Below are 23,159 nucleotides of genomic sequence, written 5' to 3' on the forward strand. Positions count from 1 at the left end.
CATTATGGTCTGTGGGTATATATGTGTGTGTGTGCATTCATCTTTGTCTTTCTCCCTCAGACAAGGCAGGTTCAAACGCTCCAACAGCGTGACTGCAGGCGTGCAGGCTGACATGGAGCTGGAGGGCTTCCCTACCATGGAGGACAAGGGCCTGCAGTTCGGCGGGGGCTTCCAGCGTCACTCAGAGCCCAGCACGCCCACCCAGTACGGGGCGGTGCGAACCGTGCGCACCCAAGGGCTCTTCAGCTACCGCGAGGATTACCGTACCACCGCTGAACCCTCCAGCCCGAGGGAGACCACCAGCGAGACCAACTGGCAGCTGGAACCCCCCTCCCCGCGGGAGAACGCGGCCTCGTCGGGCGAGTCTGGCAGGGCATCCCCCTCCCTGAGGAGGGATGGGAGCTGGTTCATGCAACTGCTCCACACAGAGACCAAGAGGATTGAGGGCTGGTGTAAAGAGATGGAGGCAGAAGCTGAAGAGAATGACATGTCAGAGGACAGTGAGTGTTGTGCTGAACGTTTCATGTTTGTCTGATTTGAGGCTGCTTCGGCGCAGGCAGATTGAAAGATGGATTTTTATGATTTTTATGCCTCCGCACCAGTTGTCATGTTTTCGGGTCGTCCATCATACATACGGTCCATTCTCGTGAACACAATATCTCAGGAATACCCTGAAGGAATTTCCACAAATTGGGCATAAACATCCTCCTGAACTCAAGGATCAACTGATTAGAATTGGGTGGTCAAAGGTCAAAGGTCACTGGGGCCTGACATCCGTTCTGTTCTCTTGAACGAGATATCTCGAGAACACAATCAGCGAATTCCTTCAAATTTGACCAAAAAGTCCACTTGCACTCATGTGAAAATGATTAGTTTGGTGGTCAAAGTTGAAAGGTCACTATGACCTCACAAAACACGTTTTTTGGCCATAACTCAAGAATTCATATGCTCATCATGCCGATTTCACAAATAAAACTAGAATAGGAAAAAAAACGATGAAGTGATGACATTTTGGACATACATGGATGTACACTGCAACGTGACTAGTTGGCGGAGGCGTACAACCAGGAGGCAGTGATTCTAGTTTTTAATATACTGCACTGTGTTGTTCTTGATATGTTGTGTTTGTGTGTTCCAGCCCTCGGTAAGATCCGAAGTGCAGTGGGAAGCGCTCAGCTGCTTATGTCCCAGAAATTCCAGCAATTCTACTGGCTGTGTCAGCAAAACCTGGTAAGAAACCCATCTAAGAGAGTTGATGTGTGCGCGTGTGTGTGTGTGTGTGTGTGTGTGTGTGTGTGTGTGTGTGTGTGTGTGTGTGTGTGTAGGTGTGTGTGTGTGTGTGTGTGTGTGTGTCTCCTTCATGCTCAAAATGACTGTATGTCAAGGGACTTATGTGATCACAGCTGATGACACTTTGATATGATCATCATATCACACGTTGTGTTTGTCGATAACGACAAAAGAAACAACAGAAACAATACTTTTGCCAGGTATCTTCACATCGACATCATCACACACAATCATCAACAATTAGTCTTCATGCAGCCCTACATCATTTACGTGTGATCCTCCATGAATGGTAAAGCATACAACAGAAATAAAAGGGTGGAAAGAAGCTTTAAAAAAGGAATAAATGTGGGAGAAACGAACCAGCTGCCATTTTCATCATTCAAGCCACGATATTATCAATTTATTTGTCTCTATATTGCTACGTGTGAAGCATTTCTCAGTCTTTGTAGGAAAGTTAGATTTTGTTATTGTCATGGCAACAGAGAAAAACTTAGCATTCAAGTCACATCCAGTCTCGTAGCCCATTCATAAGCTCCGGATCAACAATTTAAAAGATGAGACTCCATTCAACTTTTTTTCTACATGCATTAATCAGAAAACATCACATCTGAATTTTAAGTGAGCAAAGAAAAATGAGCATGCCTGCCGCTGCAGAGTGAACAAAGCAAACGAGTCCAAAAACACTGGCTGCACTGTGAGATGAACTTTGGTCATGAGAAACAGCTCCACGCCCCTTCAGTTGACCTCGCTGCCTTCAATATCACTGAGAATCAATAGCCATCGAGCACATTTATACGTGACCTGGAGGTTTTGAGAGGAACAATGCGTGAGCGTGGATGGGTGTGATGATGCAGCTTTGTCCTGAGAAGAGAAGAAGAAGAGCTGAGCCACAGTATTCAGCCACTCTATTGTTAAATCCAGTGCAGGAACACACACACAGGCTAAGAGATTTCTGCCTCGTATCTTTCTTGCACTGTTCACAACTCGTTTTATTGATCCGAGCAAGTACACAATATTTCAAACGAAGTTGCTGAGGAGTAATGAGAGAAAGTGTTGCTTGTTTTGCAACGTGCAGCAGAAACTGCTCATTCGGGGAAGAAGGGACCGCCAAGGGGATTAGATACAGTGAACCAGCCTTTTAGACCAAGTCAAGTAATATGTCCTGCCGGAGGACACTGTGCAGGTTTACAATGCAGGTTTACTGCATCATTTTCAAAAAGATGCAGCATGTCTCCACATGACAAAATGCACATATTTTCAAATTTGATGCAACATTTACTTCATGCTTTGGCTTAGTTTGTTTAATAAATGTCCCTCAAGTTAGTCTAATTTCTCTCTACCCGGATCAACTTTCTTAAAGCTTGATTTAAAAATGCTCGAAACGAGAGACAACCAGTGTTCTTCTCTGGGAGGAGATCCAGGATTAAGAGCTACACACTTCCTCAACCGGGGCTTAAAACTCACCGACTCCTCCTAAATCTGCCAGCTCTGGATATTTGAAGCCTTGAGACTCTAGAGACAGTTTGCAGAACATCACAAGTTCAGGGATGAGAATAAAGCTGATGAAGTGCCGAGGCTTCCCCCTCGGTAATTGCAGATAACAGAAAACTCCGCTCTGTTCCCTGCTACCTTACATGATGGAGTGATTCTGGAGTCATTTGGAATTATTATTTCCTTTAGAAAGGAGAATTATACCAATCTCAAAATGTCATGACAATATCAAAGTGAAACGCCGGCTCTCTATTGTAATATTTTGCAAATTTAGAGGATTTGAGTCAGATCAAAAGATTTTTTTTTAAACAACCGTAAAGTTACTGTCAACTTTAATCTCAGTATCACTGACACAATACTGATGCACAGTTTGTCTTAAGTCATGTGATTCAATGAGTTGTAACTCAATGGATGAGAGGGTTGTATTTATCAGTATATTGTTTGCATCTTGCAATAAATATTAATATGTTTTTGATCACTTTGTGTTGTCTTTTTGCCTGTTCTGTTAAAAAACTATGTGTTTTGAGGCACTGCTGGCCTTTCAATGTCATTTATAAATGCTTTGTAAGGCATAAATAGTCCTCACTTTAGATGAGCTCACATAAAACACTTTACTAACGAGTAGTAACTACCTTAATAAATCATGAATTAATCATGAATTGCAGTATTAATATGCATTTATAAAGCATATATTAACATAGTCCCTAACCATTATATATATAAATTCATGAATAATGTACATCTAAATAAATTATTAATCATTTACTAACACTTTATAAATTATCTTATTAATCATCTACAACTCCTTAATAATTGGTTTATAAAATATATAATACTTCATTTACAAATGGGGAATCATCATTTATAATGTATGAAAACACAATAATGAAGCACATAATAGACCGGCTTATTCATCAAGAATAAAACATTTATAACTGTTATGAACTGCATACTAATGAATTATTAATGTAGGAACAATGCTTTATAAATGATGAATTAAGTGTTTACTCATACTTAACTAATGCTTCATAGTGTGTAGTTATTATAAAGTGCTACCAAATGATGTAATAAATAAAATAAATAATAAATAAATAATCTAAATGTCATGAGATATGCGAGTGAGGTTACCGAGTCGACAGGTCCCATCATAGCTTCAATTGCAGAATCGGATGGCTTGAGACAGACCGGAAGAAATCAAAAACTGGAAGAGCAGGTTGACTCAAACTCTGCAAGGAATAAATATGTGCAACCGCTTTACTCTCAAACAACCACTGCAATCATGCTAGTTGTAAACAATATGCCACCTAGCTATCAACATTATGTCTGTGCATCCCATAGACATCGTCCCTTAGACACAAGCCATGACATGCGGAATTATTTGTGAAGTACAATTACAAGTACGATTAGTTTATAATCAAAGTAATGTGTGCATGAACAATGTACAGTAGGTGCATAAACGGTGTAAATCTAAAAATACTGAAGGACTGAAAGGTTCTGTTGATGTTCATCTGGAACACATGAACAGCTTTATAATAAACAGTTTCCTCAGTGCTCCGTTGCATTAGTCAACTCATTCATGTGTTGAGCATTGCCTCCTATATGTCCACAGGCCATGCAGAGAGCAAAAACATGACCTCGATACTTTTCAGCGAAATGTTGTGTAAAAGGTTCTGAATACATGAAACAGTGTTTGTTTTGTGAGACCATTGTTGAGTCAAGGCTGTCTGTCTCACCATAGATCAGTCCAGCGACAGCAAGAAGTTCTGTCCAGTTAACTCGTATTTCCAATTAAATTTTTACATTTGAATTTTGATTGACAGCAAATATTTTTGGATTACAAATGCTGACCTCGTTCTCAACATTGAAACTATGTGACCCATACACTTTTGTGTCTTTGAGAGTACATAAAGCGACTTGGTTACATAGGTGGGGTGTAGATTCTTCTGGTAACATTCAGTCATAAGTCACACTCAATGCTCAGTGATTGTGACTGGATATGTATCAGAGTAAAGAGACAGCTGGTGTGTTTTCTTTTCAAGCATCTCTGTTCATATCTACGTCTGCCAGCAGAAACGATGACCTTTTTTTTGGCTTATGAATAATGAACACGGTGAACAGATGGGACTACATACAAAGCCCAGGCCTAACAGAAACAAGTTTGAATAAAATGACCTGTTTATCTTTTATTCACATCAAGTATTAGCACAGACTCTCATGACTCAACAAAGCCTGCAGCAATTGCCGGCCGGTTGCAGAGACAATGAGGCGCTCGTCAGTCGGATGTTTCTTTCATGTCAGGAATTAAGTGATGAAAAGGACTGAACTGACAAAGGCTGATTATTATTTCCGAGCTCATTCATGGAAATAAGACAGGATTGGTCTCCATCGCAAGTCGTCATCCCTCGTTTCAACCAAAATCCCCAAAACTGGCATTCGTGAAGTCTGAAGTCTGATAAGGACATCTAGTGGCTCTATGAAGTACATAAACTGCTCATGTCTCTTTTGTATGCGTATGTATGTACAGTACAGTGTGAATCTGTTACAGTGCTTATTATCTGGAATACAGGCACTGAACCAACAATGTGGCTCTTCACTTAACGTCACCACAGACGTTCAGGTTTTCTTTACCCCTCTTCCCTCGTAGGACCCCAGTGCCATGCCGCGGCCCACCTCTCAGGACCTGGCTGGGTTCTGGGACCTACTGCAGCTCTCCATCGATGATGTCACCATGAAGTTTGACCAGCTGCAGCATATCAAGAACAACAACTGGAGGCCCGTAGACAGCCCGGAGAAGAAGGTGAGGGATGGCCTCGGCGCTGTGAGTCCGAAGATATTACTGCGTTTTCACTTGCATGTATTTTTGTATCATGATTCTGATAAAACATCAAAGACTGAAACTGATTCAATGACATCCTGTGGAAGCATAAACATAAGATCGACGTAAGAAACTGACATGTGAATGTACTTGATTGAGCATTTTAGATGAAGGACTGTGCACATGTGATTAAGGGAGGGAGAAAGCAGGGGAGTCTTTAAATTATCAACTTTCTTTCTTATCCCAGATATTTTCATTTTTTATAAATTATTTAAATTTATTCAGTTCTCTTGTGAGATTTACTGAAAAACAAAATCCACACCACACCACGCAATAGCTTTGTGAAAACTGTTTTCCTATCGAACAAATTAAGGTGCAAGAAGAAGAAGAGTGCAAACTTCAAAATTCTCTAAGCACCTTTTAATGGTGAAACAAGTTATACCAACTCTATACTGTTATGTTGTTTTTTTTATATCTTTATATTTGTTATAGTTGTGGAAGGGTGTTGCATTTTCACTCTGAAAAAAACCCAACATAACTTTCAGCACTTTTCCACCTCCCATATATTTCCATACAGTCTTTTGGCAAAAATCTTACCAAAGGACAGAAACAAACACTGAACAGTTATTTGTCTTTGTGACAGAATTATGAAATTTGTATTCATCGGACCATTGAATACAACAAAATTCATAAATCACTGACATCATTAATTTCTATGTAGAACAGAAAAACAGATTTGTTTGTGATAAAGATCAAAACATGCCAACAGGGCTGCATAATAATCCTGGACGCTGCGTTTGTTCGTGTTTTTTGATCACTGTAGTCCCCAGTAAATTGTTGAAGTACTCATCAAAGCTGTACAAACACGCCTTAGTAATCCTCACTTTTTCCTAAAGCCACCAGCTCCTGTACCAAAGAAGACAATTCGACAGAGGAGTCTGATGACGAGGGAGAAATCCCTGGACCTCCCAGACAGGGGGCGGCAGGAGGCACGTCGGAGGCTCATGGCAGCCAAGCGGGCAGCCTCCTTCCGGCAGAACTCAGTCTCGGAGCGGGCAGACAGCATCGAGATCTATATTCCCGAGGCTCAGACTAGACTTTGAGAAGATAGGGTCCAGGGTCGACGCGTCTCCCTGCTCCCACGTTCAAACAACTTCAAAACTAGCCTTTTTTCGAGACTGATACTCTCTGTACTCTTCCTTTGTCCATCTGTTGTCTGATCTCGATCGCCATCCTCAGCGCCCATCGCCAAACACCATTGGTCTGTAGGATGTGCCGAGCCTCTTCTCCCATTGCCAGAATAAGTGTGAGCAGATACGTCCGTAGTTTTTCAGCATTTGCAAAGTGCCATTTAAAAAGTGCAGCTTTGAAAACCTACCAGCAACCAGGCCTTTGAGCTAAAAAGAGTAAATGATAGAAACTATATTTATTTAAAGTTGTGCAAAAATGGTCAACGTGAGGAACCCTTCAGTATTTTTCAATAATTTAAGGTTACATTATGACTCTTTTTGTTGTCTCTATGGGATAAATGTTAATTACAAGCAAAATATCACAAAATTGTCGTTCAAATATTTCGAAAAGTGCCAATGCTTGAAATACCTCAACTATGTGCATGTGGCACTGATCACCCATTCAAGGTTATTCAGGCAGCCCTTATAAGCTCTGGACTGGTCAGTGTTGAAAAATGCAGTTTTCTACTCAATCTGGTTGTAGTCAAACGTTGTTCTCGGTCTGGATTGTGGAAGAATGACATCTGTCGGCTCATTTACATGCACATTTTAAACAACTTTCCGATATATCTCATGTTCCTGTTGCCAACTTTCAAATATTGACATTTACTTGAAGCTGAAAACATGCAAGTCTTGTGCCAACATTTTCACTCTGTCAATGCAGTAGAAAAAAAAACGATGAAGGTTTGTGTAACTCCTTAGATCAAAATGTGTAGACAAATGCACTTATGCACTTATTACAATTCTCTCTATTTCCAAGGGAAATGTACAGACCCAAGTCCACAATAGTACTGTTGTATTTTTGAATTGTGAGCGGGAAGAATATTCATGGTGTACATTGTTTTCCCTCATGTCCACTTCTTGCCTGCCCTCTCTATTGCTTTTGACAAATTTAAGATTTGGTTGCATACATACCATGACTCGATCACACACACGCCAAACCATGCTGCTGTGTTTTCATCGAATAAACTTCTCTCAGGCCCTTTCAAGTAGCGCCCTCAGCCACAGTTAACGAGGAGTGATAGAAAAACTGCCAAACACATAAACAACAAAATATCCGCATACTAGTTTCATTAATCCAAGAAATGATTTGTAATTTTCACATTTCTTGAAAAGTTCTGTGTTGTTGAAAGTCTCCTGAAGCAGTGTCTTGGAGTCGTTCACGCCCTCTGGAAAAAGGCGGGGAAATAATGACACTAAAGTAGGGCAAAGGCATTCCACAGGGATGCAAGCAGCACGTCCCAAATAACTCAAACTTCGCAAGTTTGTTAAAAGGAAATACATGAGGAAATAAGATATTAGCTCTCTGTGGCTATGCAGAGCTATGAGATATTTTGTCATAACATGATGTGGAGAGCGAGACATTATCGTTTGCCTTTGAATCCCGTAACAATGTTGAGATGTACCAATTGCACCAGCTCTTCATAACTTCAGCTTTCTGATAACAACATGTTTAACGTTAAGTGGAGGTTTCTGCATTAAATAGAAATGGGTCGATCACACAAATAGATTCCGCGGATTAGTTGTCACAAAATACTCACACATACCACCAGCCAGGTGTAACTGTTACCTAGCTAACTGAGCCCACTGACAAATATATAGAGCAAGAGATTGAGGAGTTAAAGAGTTCATGTGAAAAATAGTTGACATGACGTCGCGCTGGATCAAAACGTCTTTTAACAATGATGCAAACGGAAGATTTTAACTGACATTTCATGAAAAGGACACAACGGTATGCTAATAACATGCAGGCTAAATGGCCGTTAGCTAAATCAGCTATTTTGAACTCTTTTTCAAAAGTGCATGAATACTACTGCTAACCCTGAAACTTGTGTTTCCAATTTGAATTACTGAATGCTTGCTGACACGAGTAGTACAGGTTTTTACGGTGCAACTCGATTTAGTAGCCTAAAACAACTCATTTGAAAGAAGCCGGTAGATGCTAAGAATTGAGAAAAAGACTTTTATGGATTAATTAAGGATTTATGAAGAGCTGGTGCGACCCAATCATGTTACGTGGTGTGAAAGTGAAAAAGCTAAAGTTATGGGCCCCTGTATGGGAGTTTCTGGTGGTTATAGAATTGACTTCCAGGTAGTTATAAAACACATTTGTCATACAGTTAACTCATCCTGAGCAAAAGCTAAAATTCTGCTGCTCTTTATCATCAAACTTTGGAGTCAGAAACTTCAGTCTTAATTGCGTTGCTAATGTCACATTCAAATTACTGATCGAAGAACTGAAGTCTGTTGGTGAAAGTGTTGGGTAACCAACCAACTAAACGGTGCTGCTTTTTATTTAACGAATACAGTACTCAACAAACGATCAATGCAACAACTGATGCTGATCACATAAAAAATCTATTTTTATGACTTTTTGATTGAGGGATTGTGCCAGTGTTCATTATGGGTATAGGACCAGGGAAGTTCATCATATGGCAGCGACGAGAAAGTACATTTGTGTTTGTAGTGCAGTGCTGACATATTCAGAAAAGAGAGGGTGAATCCAGGATCCTTTTTTTTTGAATACCATAGTATATAATTTACTTTTTGGTGTCTTATGGAATTCTGTCTCTCAACCCACCGTGACTTCAAGTACAGCTGTCTTTTGCTTTGATTCGTTTACAACCTTTCACGGGATCAGTATGCATGAGACATGGTTTAGTTTACATGAAGTCTCGTAGCAGAGCTCAGACAATACTTGTCAGCGAGCTGAGACGTATACTCAGTCTTACAAATCACCAAGTAACCAAACTCAGCGAGGACAGTGTTTCAAACATGCAGTGCAATACTTCAATTAAATATCTGGCTTTTTAATAGCCCAAGGCCGAGTGTTAGATTACACTTTTCTTTCAAAGCACACCAATCTATAATTCTGCTGGGGGTTTTATTCTTCATCGCAGAGGCAGGGACCTTTAACAGCGTGACAGTGGGTTTCTGGAAAGCGTCTGGTTGTGTGATGCCAGCCAGTTGGCAGAGCAGAGACGTTGCCACAGCGGCAGGCAGACGGGAGAGAGACAGACTCGGCCTGACATATGCTGGCTTAGAGGAGACGAGAGCTCCGCGCTGAGCCCCAAACTGCTGGTGCTGTACGCTGTTGTGTAGCTGGAAGGCTGCTCGGTGACGATCGCTAGGCGCTGTGCTGGGTATTTTTCAGCCTGCCTTTGACGAAGCAAAGCAGCTTATGAAAGATTTCGGCTCCTTGGTGAGATCAAGCAAAAAGCCTCCAGGGCCCTTCAAAGCTTGTGTTGATGAATGTATTGCTGGATAGTGGCCTGTACTGGAGAACTTAAGCATCAGCGCCACACGTATTTATATCAATCTGTGCTCAGCTCGTTTCACTGAAGGCTGTATTTGAAGCAGAGGGGTTTTTTTTCTTTATGCAAATTTTAGCTGGAATTTCAGCAGAATTTTAGTCTCCATTGTCTCCCAGTGAAAATATTTTCTGACCTATTCCCTAATTTTTGTCCAAATAGGTATGAACTCACATGAACAGCTGTGAGGGCCTCCTGTCACAATGTGACCTCGTCTTTCCTTGAAACTTATTCCGGTTGGCGTTTTATGTACGATCCCTCTGGTTGACGTGCACTTGTGTGGCGTGCATGTGAGCACTGGAGGAATGAAACGTGACTGTGATTCAACTGTGGTGAAGTTAGGGTAATTTAACAGCTAGTCACCCACCAAAACCTTGGAAACCCGAAGGGCAGACAATTACACCATTGTCACATTTAATGCCATGAGGGCAGCAATTAACTACAAGTGCCATCTTTTCTGACTTATCCAGCATACTGTAAAATCATCTGCGCAGCCACATTATCCCAGTTTATGTGTAAACAAACCATTCCTGCCATCAACTTCCTTTCCCCATTTCCAATCACGTCTTTCTGTTATTTCAGCTCGTATCTCGACATCCGTGGCCTCACCTCTGGTACGACTGTCTACTGTCTGCTTTTAACTCTGTAGGACCCGTGATGTGAAATATTTCAAGGGGACTTTTTTCGTAACCATGCCGTGAAGAGAGTCAGCCTCACTGACTCGTACAACACTTCCTTGAACGTGGAATGTGAAACCACTTTAAAATGACTCGATACAATTTAAAAAAGGTAGTCGTTTAGCTAAAACTATTTTCATCTCTTGTATATCATATCTGTAGTGAGGATGAATATAATGCCAAATATTCATTATTTGTAAAGAAATATATATAGATATATAAATATATAATATATGCTTCATTGAAACATGACTATTTTCTGCATTTTCTCATGTTTTTGTTGTCATTTTTTCTTTGTGATGGTTATTTTATAAGCTGATATGATGGCATGCGAAATACTGATTCTGAATGTAGGCTTATTTATTAATTTTAGAGTTAGAAATGATGCCACTGATATGTTATGTATTTATTTAAGTCAATCACATATGCATTTCTCAATGTGTGTTATTTCAGTGCAAGTTGCCGTTATCATTGGGTTATTTCTTTTTTGTTTTATTCGAGTACTTTGCAACCACATATGCATTTCCCTCCATTCTTTCCCAGCTGAGCTATTGAAAGACTTTTGCCTCTTTGAGTTGTTTGATCATTGCTGAGGTCATCCAGTGTAAATAGTTCTGCAATTAAATTTTTGAAGAAAAAGTTTGGAAAGATGTGTCTGTGTGGTGCCTCTTTACTTTGAAAGATCAGACTGAACTAAGTCGTGCACTCACGCTACTGTGCCAATTAGAGTAAAACATGTTCCAATTTGTGAAATATTTTACATAAAACTTGTTAAAGATTATTTCCTATTGTCAGACACCAAACTACATTATTCAGCCATCAGATGCTTGTTCCAATAGCAGCAGTATTCCCGATGGTAGTATTTCAGGTTACAGGAGGAAACCTCAATGAATTTATCAAACTTTTCTAAACATTTCATGCATTTTATATCTGTATAGCTCACCAAAGTAGGAATGAAATAAAGATCTGAGTCATCCATCAAAGAAAATGCTGCATTCATCTTCCACTGTTTTACTGAGTCGGGACAGTTATCTGTGTTTTGGAATATAATATCGCTTAAGATAAAGAAAAAAGAAGATGTATATCATTTCAAGGTAGAGTCAGTGATTTTTGAGAAAGATTGTTGATATTTGAACTCTACACCCAAAACAAATACCCCCCTCCAGATGTACCGTCACTCTCACTGCCTTCTTTATACATCCATGGCATCTCCAATGTCCTGTGCACTAACGCCCTTGTGTTGCTGCTTGACTGGAATATTGTTATGTAGTGTCGTATTTGCAGAGCCAGGGCAAAAAGCACACACATAGAGTGTAGTGGACAGGTCTGTGTGAGGAGATGTTTGCTGAACTTGACAAAAAAGTGCATTGGATTCGAATTGCTGACAGCCCCTTTGATATTTCTTTATTTTTTCATAGACACACCAAAATCAATCAAAGTTCACTCACCTTTGACTGTGATCCCTTAAAAAAAGAGCAACATATTGAAAAGATCAGATCTGACGTTTTGTCTGAGAGGAAGATGCACATGAAAATGTGGCCTGAGTGGCGATATTGTTACAGTTCAAGTTAAGACATGTGGAGAGTTGGTTGTGGATAGTCTTTGACAATGTATTTCATGATGATAACAGACAGGTTTAGGTTTCGATATTTTAATGCTAATCTGATTGACGAAACCACAGCAGGTTTCATGCTCTGTGGCTGTTTTGTTGGCAGCATTGTATAATTGGTGTGGCAGACAAATATTTCCTTGCAGATTTCCTTTTAGACCGCCTGTGTCCTATTATCATTGAGTACACGTTTTAAGAATGATATTCAGCTTGATACTTACACTTCTGCAGGTTGTAGGTGTGTCTGCAAGAATATGATGCTGCCGTGTTTCAGGACTGCACTCTTCTCAGGTGTAAGTCTTTATCAATGCAACGTTTTCACCTACACGGCCTTTAGTTTACGGGAGAATTCGGAAGGTGGCAATCCTTAAAAAATGTTGATTTTAAAAAATCCTACTGCTTTATGCTTTTTCTTTCAATTCAACTTCTGTTGGTTTTATATGTTCATGTCATAAAAAAACATCCATTCACTTAGACTTCATAGAACTCAACCCTTTGCCCTCTCTCAATACATTTCAAATATACAAGGCAAGATCCCCCTCTGTTGGACAAAGAATGAAACTCATGGGTTGTTACAGTTGGATTTCACAGAACACATTTCTTCCTTCAATAGAATCATTCTAATACAATGTAACTTCTTTACATTCTAATACAATGTAACTTCTTTACATTCTAATACAATGTAACTTCTTTACATTCTAATATAATTGTCTTTTGAAGATGAACAGGACATTTTTCAGTTTCAAGTAATGACAGAAAATTACTTTTGATACTTAAGTACAACAAATACCAGATACTTTAAGACTTTTACTCAAGTAGTATTCTAATAGGTGACTTTTACTGGAGTCATTTTTCCAGTAAGGTGTCTTTACTTTTACTCAAGTATGGCTTTTGGGTACTTCATACACCACTGCGAAGAAGCATATAGCAGCCTATCTCCCCAGTGTAGCAGCTTCTGCAGATCAGATGCTTTTATCGGATGGTGTGTGTGTGTGTGTAATCAGTTGTTGAACCACCAAGCACATCATATCAAGACGTTCCTGGGCTCCACCAGCCTCATGTGTGTGGAGCGTGCATGCTGTCCTTGTGTCTCTGTGGGTTTCCTCCAGCAGTTCTGCGGTTATCTGCGGTTATCTGTGTCTGTGTGAATGTGTCTTATCACTCAGTGCATGAGAGGGTACACTGCACTTCCTCCTGCAACCCTCCTACATAAAGTTTGGAAATTGAATCAAGATTGTATTGCACAACCTGTCATAATCAAATACTGCTGTGCTGTTACAACATTTTCGGTTCGATCCCCGGCTCCTCCAGTCCGTATGTGTAAGATACTGAATGGCAAAAGGCTGAGCCATCAGTGTGCGAGTGTATGTGTGTCAATGAGCATTTAGATTAGATCTGTAAGGCAGCCCCTTTATCCCCTTCAGTCCAGATCTATTGAAATGTCTCTTCATTTTCATTTTTACATTGCATTATGGTGGCTATTTTTAATTATAATGTCTGCAATATGTAGATGTTAACATTAACTATATGTAAAACATACAACCATATATATATCTATGTTATTTACTGTGTGTGGTGTATACATTTGTAACTATGTTATGTTTGACTTTATGACACTCTATTCATAAAACCAACGAGCCAGGAAATGACCAATCGGATGGGGCGCTACAGCGGCATTGACCAATGGGATATCCGGAGATTTGAAGTGGGCGTCACTTCCTGTTTGGGAGTCATATGACAAAATTGAAGTCGTGTGATGTTATTTTTCCTGCTGTGGACAGACCTTAAACACACAAAGCACCGCTAAATACGGTACGTATGCCAATGACGTCAGCGCACTTGTTTGTGGAGACAAAACGAAAACTACTTAACAGCAGACGTCTGAGCATTTCATTAGCTTGAGTCGGCTAACGTTACAGCGTGTTTGGTCGTTGTGCTAACTTTACGGAACAGTTACTGTCGGTTAAGGTTGTGACTCGTCGTGTTTGTGAAAGGCTTGAACATAACAATGTGGCTGATAACATGATACTTTGTATCGAACTAGTGAGCTTGTTTTTACCGAGTTACGACATGAGAGGTTCGCTCTCACCTTTATGTTGCTTCAGGTCCAAACTCAAGATCTATTAAAACATTTTGATGCATGTAACTTAAAGTTTAGTGTTTTGGTGAATTATGTCTTTCTTTCAGCAGGGTTATTCCGTAGGTGGCCTCACACACACCATGCACCTACCAGCTGTTAAGGTTTAGAAACCAAAAGGATGAGAGCCTGCAGGCCGCAGGGACTTTTCTGCTGCGAGCTTCCTAGTGCGCATGCGCATCAGAAAAACGGACTGGATCCGGTTCACAATCAAAAACAATATTTAATGTACTACACAAAGTTCACTTACAAGCGGAATTAACTATCAATAGTAATATTCTCGAGAACAGAGACCACACGCACGCATCTCACTCACAGGTCTGAATTCAGGTACTGAAAAACGAGAGCGGATGTGGTCTGAGGAATTCGCTCCAGAACAGTCTCTTATATGTTGGAAATGTCTGAAACAGTCATAAAACATCTGAATGACCCTCCGTGGCGATTAGTGATTGGCTCCATTTGACGTCTGTCCCCTCCCTGGATCGATCCTTTAGCGAAACAGCTTTGCTCCTTGCAAAACAACTTTCTTGACTCCACCTCTGGTCAGCTTGGCATTTGACCCATCCCATCCTCCATTTTCTGCATGTCTCACCAGTTTCCCTGTCTGACCCTCCAACTATTCTTACAGTGTTTTAATACCTTTAGTGACTGTACTTTTATGATTTAATACATTCAATTCGTTAATATACTGTAACACATAATATCTTCGATAAGCAAGAATATTGTAAACATTGTGACTGACATATTATTATTGTGACACTTCTACTCATCAATAGGGGGGTTATTTAATCCTACTTATAATGCGTTTAATACTGAAATTCTCCACACAGCCCCTTGTCACAGTCCCACCTGCAGCTGAGCTCCGGTATTGTCCCTCACACAACATGGATCCCGAGCAGCAGACCGTCCCTCTCCCCCAGCCCAGCGCAGACTACTTTTCGTGGGACTACCGTCTTCAGCTCATTGGCCTGGGCTTTGGCTTCTACGCGGGGATATTCCTCCTCTCCCACCTCCTGTCCGTGGCGCTGTCCCGCACCTACAGCTCCCTGATAGCCAAGGAGAAGGTTTTCTGGAACCTCGCGGCGACTCGCGCGGTGTTTGGCATCCAGAGCACCGCGGCCGGTCTCCGGGTCCTGACCGAGGAGGACTCTGCGTTAACCAGGGACCGAGTGAGGGGACAGGAAGACTGGTCGTGGTTCAACGTCCTCACAGTCACAGGGTTCTTCGTGTTTGAGAATGTAGTACTCCACACCTCCAGTGTGGTGTTTCGGTCCTTTGACCTCCCGCTGGCGACGCACCATTTCCTCGCCCTGTCGGGGTTCGCGTCGGTGGTGATTTGGGACTCCTCGGGCCACTTCCTGTCGATGGTGGCGCTGCTGCTGGAGATGAGCACGCCATTCACCTGCATATCATGGATGTTACTGAAGGTAGTGCTTTTTTTTTGGTGTATTGTGTATTCAACTACCATAGAAGTGTTGCAAGGTTTTTAGTTCCTTTTTGGGTTTTGTGCACCTCCTGATTGTGCAGAGATAACATTCTTACAAAGAGGAAGTTCTATAAAAAGGATTGAGTCTGAACCTAAACTTTCTCTGTTCCTCTTGCTCACAGATGTGACTTAAGTTAACACAAGTTACAAGGATGTGCATTTTATGGTATTTTAAAGTTTGTGTCCCAATGCTTCGCATCATTTCCTCTCTCCATCTTTCTTCCTCCCTGACAGGCCGGCTGGGCACGCACCCTCTTTTGGAGAGCCAACCAGTGGGTGATGATCCACTTGTTCCACTGTCGCATGGTGCTCACCTACTACATGTGGTGGGTGTCCCTGACCCACTGGGGAGAGCTCAGCACCCACGTGGCCCTTCCCACGCTCCTGATCTTCTTCATCGGCCTCGTCCTGCTCACGTTTATCATCAACCCCATCTGGACTAACAAGAAGACCATGCAGCTGCTCAATCCGGTGGACTGGAACTTCGGCGACAAGCCCGCCCTCCTAAACGGAGCTCCGGTGGGTCAGGCTGCGGTTCCTGTCAAACCCCACACCAGCTGATGGGGAACCAAGGAAGACGTTTCCTATCTCAAAGATGCCGTATCTTTATTTTTTTTTGAATAAGTGCTTGAAGTTACTTTTAGAGTGATAGAAGTACGATTGGTGTTTATTCTTTTATGAAGCGTTTTTATACACAAGTTCCTTGAGTGAACTTTGCTATTCAGAAAAGCACGAACAGGAACATTTGATCACGTTTTTTATCTTTATCACGTTTGCCACATTGTCTTCCCTTAGGCTTAACTTGCAGATTGGTTTATTTTAGATTTTCCACCTGGTTCCACCTGGTCCAGTTTGCCAATCATGTCCTTGGTTATTTATTCTTGTTATTTATTCGTGCATTACAACACAATGCACGACAAAGCGCTTCTTACAGGAGCCATTGAGGAGCGCAAACCTGCAAATATAAAGTCTTGTTTATCAAAAAACAACAGGAGTCTTAATACTTTCCAATGCCACTCTAGATAGATACTTTATTAATCCCACAAGGGGAAATTATTTTGCTACCGCAGCTTTTATAGGTACTCTACACCTACAGTATTGAAAGATTTACATTACATTAATGCTTGAGGTGTATGTGTGTGTGTGTGTGTGTGTGTGTGTACGATCTGAGGGAGAGAGGAGACGTTAAACTCTCAGTAGACATCGAGCAGCCCAGTCATAGTGTGGCCTTTGTTATACACCGCTCCAGTGGTGCTTTTACAACAGACATCATTGTTCAGCAGGAAAATTGGTTTTAAGTTTAAAGAAGGAGGTTCCATCGGTTAGTCATTGAAGCTATTACATACTCAGTGGACAATTGGATCAGTGCACTCATGAGTCACATTGGTGTTTTTGGACTGTGGATCCTCTCTCAGCAGAGACGGGAATGTTGACCGTGGTCATGAAAGAAAAGGCCGTCAACACAATCGTCTTTATTCGTGGAAGAAGCTGCCGGACTGGTCCCGCTCCATAAAGGCTCCTTTGTGCAAAATGTAGATGTAATGTTGCTCAACTGAAGCCCTAGAATTTAGACATTTCATCTCGGTTTGAAGACATTTTTACCATCAGTATTGATCTAAAGTAGCTTCTTGAGGATATAAACCAACACTTTTATTTGGGCCCCGGGGTCAGACTCAAAGTATTACTGGTTTACTCAACACTTTCCACATAACTGTAACCGGGGTTTTGCTTTCATGTACAACCTCAGTGACCTAATCGACACAAATATATTTGAAGCAAATGTATTTATAACATTTAAAAGTGTTTTCATCTTTCATCCATAAACTAGTATTTGTCCTCTAACTGTACATTTGAACACTTTATTATTACTAATAGGAGGGTTTGATTTTCACTTTGTAATGACGGCACATAATAAACATCTGTAAGATCAAAGGTTTAACCGGCTGTTTGTCTGTAATATACAGTATTGTCTTTTTGTTTTGTTCAGGTTGTGCAATAAAGCATCTGCCTGTAGGTGGCAGAATAAGAGTCATTAAGTGTGTGCCACTAGTTTTTCTTATTTGACCTGACATGTGTGAGTTTGACATGCTTTTACTGTCCAAATGTTACTGTCCATAAAAGACTAACTCATCCATTTTTAACAGGTTGATGTTACAAAGTATACAAGTTGGTCTCAATTCATATTTTATCAATAATAAATAAGTAGTGATATGAAAACTTCACATGGATTTGTTTCTGTGCAGTTTGGAGAGAACAAATAAAGTTTTCTTTTCTCCAATTGCAAATGGTGTGGAGAAGTTAATTAAGTGGGAACGTTTTATTTTCCAGTTATAAGCGATTACATATATGTTTACTTGCAAGACAGCACATCTAGACCACATCTATACCTCTGTTGGTAGACCTGCATGTACCTGACAATATTAATATATAGAAATACTCTGATGTCTTAATGTTTTACTTTTATTTTGCGTGCTGTACAATGAATGGTGCTCATTGTCTTACTATTAAAATAGTTTGTTTGTTTCTATGTGTATCTATTAAAGTGATGTTTTATGTTTCAGGACTGTTGAAAAAACAGTCGAGTTTGGTTAAAACAATTCCTCATTAAAAAAAAAATCAAATCAAACCTCATCTCCGGACAGCTGTTTCGAAGGGAGCCACCTCATGCGTCACGTGGGCAGTATGGAACTCCTCCGTACGATCCCGAGCTGATTCCTACAGGCGAAGACGCAGGAAGCTTGATTGACGTTCTGCGCAGCCAATCACAGCTGGCCCAGGTCGACACGTCGGCCAATCAGCTACTTAGAGTAGGTACGGGGTTTACGTGGATGGAGTCGAGTTAAAAGGACACTGGGCGAGCGCTGTATATCTTCTGATGTGTGTAAAGCTGTGTTGAAGTCAGAAATGCATCGTGTTTAACACTTGCGAGCTATTATCGCGGAGGGATATATATATTCTGGGGAAATGTCATACAATGGGTGAGTTGAGGACATTTTTTCAAGTTTCTGTCAAAGTTTTAAGATAACTCAAACATGTTTAACGAACTGTTAAGTTAGTTCAGTTGAGCAGTTATGTTAGGTTAAATATGTGATTAAAAAAGACAATGTAAAGTAACGGTATCAGTGTATTATTGTTTTTAAAACGCTGCAGTGGGAGATGCGATAACGTGGCGCCTCAGCTAACTTTGCCAACACTGTCAACTAACGTTAACTTAACGTGTACGACGTGAACTAACTTAGCTAACGTTACTTGTTTCTACGCTTTGACGTTAACAACGTCCTTATGTTGACATTAGCAAGCTACTGCTCACGAGAACTTGAAATGTATCAACTCAACTTTTTTTTGAACTGAACACGATGGAGCATTTCCTCAGGCTTTGACTCTTGTCATGTTACATTTTGATAGATTTCCACCTCAAACTCTTTATTTAACCCCTTTGTCCCTCTTCAATGGTGCAATTGCAGGTGCACGATAACGTGTTTGCCTTTTATAAGACTGAAACAATTAAAAGAACCCTCGTGGGTTTTGACACGTAAAATGATGAATAAGTGAGACTGTCTTCCTGAGCTGCATCAGTCAGCCCCAACTACAAATTAAATTAGTCATGCATAGCATTCCTCAGTGAAAGCCCCGCGCGGCTTCAGTCAACTGGAAGACCAGTCTGAATAGGTAGTGACACCATGATAGAATTACACTGTTTACCTGGAGTTGCCTCTCTGCACAACTAAAGGAAAGTGCTTTCAGGAAATCTGTTTAGTTAAGCCTCCAAAAACAGTTTGACTAAGATCAGATCTTTGATCTGCATTTGTGTTATCCGGTGTCATTGCATGTCCAGTTCACTCGGCCAATACATGGCTGAGATGGAACATTGAGGGGAACACACACACACGCACACACTCACACACACACGCGTGCGTATACACAACAATCTCCACTGGTAGTTTGTTAAGCAAATAGCCAGGGTGGTTTGGCTGCAAACACAGACGCTTAATGCCTCCCCACGCTGTAATAACACCCAGCGAAGGCTGCCCTCAGAGCACGGATCTTTTTTTTAGTTTTTGTCCTTTCATCAAATTCACTATAATTTCCCATGAGCACTCATGCAAAGTCCTGTGGACACAGACTCCTTTATGTGTGACACTTTCTCCTCACCAAACTCACAGCTGCTCTCACGCTGGATGTTTACAGACACCTCTGGGACGAAATAATTGTTGGTGTTTTGAGGAAAGGCCTGTTTGCAATCGATGCTAATGCTATCTGCCATGTCGGTTCTCTACATGCTGAGTGAGACCGTATTCGGCTCATGGGAATCCCTTGTGTTTACCACGACTAAGCTTGGGGTGTCACAGACTCGCAGTACACAGTGGTTGAGCAGAGGAGCATACCATCTCTGTCCACCCACCGCCCCACTAAGGACCCACTGAGAGAAGACGTGGAGGAGCGACACTGCTCAGCCACAGCTGGGGTAGGACTGCTCTTCTGCAGGTGGACTGGTGAAATTGCTCACATACCACACACTTGTTTCGCATTCGGGAACATATGTCCGATAAGTTTAGTGCATAATGGATTTTTTTGTTGTTGTATGAACCTTACCATACATTGTAAACTGAAAAGATTTGTTTTTGGCATGTTTGGCCTTATTTGACAGTACATGAATAGAGAGACAGGACATCAAGGTGGGGGGGGGAGTAATAATATGTCTACAGATAGAAGTCAGACCGTACTGTATGTGTAATGAGACACAAGTATGCCAAAAGTGCTGATAAACGGCATATTTCTGTCAATGCAGCCATCAAATGGGACGCAGCTTAAGTACCACGCTCTGTGACTGGAGCTACCGATGACGACCCTGCATAGCGATGAGTGAAGTCAGAGGTCAGCGGCAGTCTTGTCTTCAGAAAGGGTCTCCGCCCTTTTGAAGTCAGTGCAGTGACGGTCAAGAGTGTTTGGGATTTCCTGTGGTCATTTCCTGTTTGCTCTGTTCATATTAAAATGCACGCAGAGCTTGAATCCAGTCAACAACGGCTCTTTGAAGCAGTCCAGTGAACAGTGCTCCGCTGGTGACATGTGTGGCTCGCTGGGTGGGTGGAGTGGAGGAGACTGGTGGAGAGTGACTGCGGCGGCCTCTGTTTTCAAATGGACGCCATGTTTCAACTATCACACGGCCACAGTCTTTCATTTTGTCTGCTCGGGCCTCGTCACTACTTCCTGTCTTTTTACTGAACACCGAATCTGGCTCCAAGTTTAGGCCCATGTAAAACATAAACAGTATTGGTGAAAATGTAGTTTGGGTTATAATGGGGTATTATAACGTTTTGTGACGCATCATGATGGTTAAACTGCTATACGATGGATGACGCCATGCAGCATTGAGTCGCTGCGGTAGCTTAGCACTGACCACGTTTAGACACATGCCTCCAGAGCTCGTAGCTGATGCCCTCACATGTCCAATAGATCACACCTCTGACATCAAATACAAATCCTGCGGCCCGGATTAATGAAGTGCACTCGCTGCAATCCATTCCCATTAGACCTATAATTATAACTGGGAGCTGATGGGGAATACCGCACTCTTCTTCTGGTCTTCTGGTCGTGTTGATTGTTCAGTGTGTTGACAGGCAGCTTATGTTCCATTCAGTGGGGGGCTTTTGCTGCTCGGAGATGTAATTATGAGGAAGATCGCTTGCGTAGCTGGGATGCATTATGATAAGTCTATAAATATGGTTCTAATTTGTCCCTTGCAGATCTAACAATCAAAAGTTCCGAGTCAGGATTCTCTGTTTTGAAAGTCTGCTATCTTGTGCCTGTTTGCAGCACAGTTCAACTCTTTAATACTGGCTGTGCAAAGGCTACAAAGCGGTACCTTCTTCCTTCCTTGTTAGTATGCTGCAGGACTCAGTCCTGTCCTCCTTTTGAACTTTCCTGCAAAATCCGTTACAGTACTTTGTTAAGCCCGTCCGTGCGCTCTTTGTAGGCCTGGGATGTGTTGTTTTCGGTCAAGGCCTGATGACTGTAATCCTGGCAGAAGCAGAAGATTGTCTTTGGCTGAATGTTTTATTGAGCAGCGAGTCCCAGACATTCTCAGCAGCCTCCGAGTCTCGCTCCCTCGTACCACCCTCTCCTCCAGGCTTTTGTTTATGACTTTCAGCCCCATGTGTGGAATGCCACTTGTCATTAAGTGCGCCCCAGAAAACTCCACAGAAGGATCTAAACCCTTCACAAAAACCAGGGTGTTTGATGCAGAATCGCTCTCATAAACACACGTGATTCAATCTGTTTGCCATAAGTGATGAGTAAGGAGTTTGGAGCAGATCAGAAACATTTAAAAAAAGTTTGTTTATTAAAATCCTGGCCAGGAATTTTCAAGGAATGTATGATGAAAAGCATTGATTTCCAGGTACCATATGCTGTGTCTGTCTGTTTCATCGTTCCTTGATTTCTTCTATAAAGATGTGTAATTTATGCATCACTATACATTTAGAGAAAGGTGATTTTGCTGTAACAGAGCATGACTTTTAAACTGAGACATGTGAAACCTTGCTGTTGACATGCAAAGTGCTATCCTGTAGCGAGCTGTAAAATGTCCTCAATGAGTGGACACAGGTGGCGGTTCTTCCTCCACACTATGGACCATACATGTTTTTTGATCTTTGTTATTGTCCGTTCTATAGCAGAGGTTATTGGAGAAACACAGGCGAGCAAATTGTCTGCATTACACCAGACGAGCAAATTGTCTCTTTTCCCGTCTGCAGAGCACAGCTCAGCCATCCCAGCATGTCATGACACGCTCAGCTGAGTCTGTCATCAACCACACAGCTGATTTTACCTCTCTGGTGTCTTCCGCTCGGTCCTCAATCACTGCTCTCAGATCAGACCGTAATAGAGTACCTCATATTGAAACACTTAACATATTCGCAGAGCGTTTTATAGATTAATTGTGTATTTTTTTTTGCTTTTGTTGAGTCGGCGATCTCCATGGGCCGAGCCGGGTGTTTGTGTGGCGGACATTTTGAAGACGCGCCCACACCACAGGCCATGCAGGAGGTCACTTGTGGAAAGGTGCGTTTTAGTTTGGGGTAAAAAGACAAAAAAAATCTGAGTAATCATAGGCGTG

The 23,159-nt window shown here is 41.5% G+C and overlaps 3 protein-coding genes across 5 annotated transcripts in view; all 3 read left to right on the forward strand.

The window, feature by feature from the left end:
• Positions 1 to 6,967, forward strand: part of dlgap2a (discs, large homolog-associated protein 2a) — a 116,530-nt gene extending 109,563 nt beyond the window's left edge. The window contains exons 11-14 of the mRNA XM_079286113.1: positions 61 to 500; positions 1,139 to 1,230; positions 5,426 to 5,578; positions 6,493 to 6,967. Of these exons, the coding sequence (XP_079142239.1) occupies positions 61 to 500; positions 1,139 to 1,230; positions 5,426 to 5,578; positions 6,493 to 6,699 (892 nt within the window). The 3' untranslated portion in view covers positions 6,700 to 6,967. The remainder of the gene's footprint in view (positions 1 to 60; positions 501 to 1,138; positions 1,231 to 5,425; positions 5,579 to 6,492) is intronic.
• A 7,186-nt stretch (positions 6,968 to 14,153) lies between these two features.
• Positions 14,154 to 18,342, forward strand: cln8 (CLN8 transmembrane ER and ERGIC protein). Its single transcript, XM_079286043.1, has 3 exons — positions 14,154 to 14,234; positions 15,390 to 15,986; positions 16,280 to 18,342. The coding sequence occupies exons 2-3, from the start codon at positions 15,444 to 15,446 to the stop codon at positions 16,604 to 16,606; spliced, it is 870 nt and encodes a 289-aa protein (XP_079142169.1). The 5' UTR covers positions 14,154 to 14,234; positions 15,390 to 15,443; the 3' UTR covers positions 16,607 to 18,342.
• A 554-nt stretch (positions 18,343 to 18,896) lies between these two features.
• arhgef10 (Rho guanine nucleotide exchange factor (GEF) 10) overlaps positions 18,897 to 23,159 on the forward strand; it is a 39,442-nt gene continuing 35,179 nt past the window's right edge. For all 3 annotated transcript variants that reach the window (XM_079286517.1, XM_079286518.1, XM_079286519.1), the window contains exon 1: positions 18,897 to 19,023. The gene's annotated coding sequence lies outside the window, so the exon portion shown is untranslated. The remainder of the gene's footprint in view (positions 19,024 to 23,159) is intronic.

The sequence above is a fragment of the Melanostigma gelatinosum genome (assembly GCF_949748355.1).
Source record: "Melanostigma gelatinosum genome assembly, chromosome: 16".
Taxonomy (NCBI): Eukaryota; Metazoa; Chordata; class Actinopteri; order Perciformes; family Zoarcidae; genus Melanostigma; species Melanostigma gelatinosum.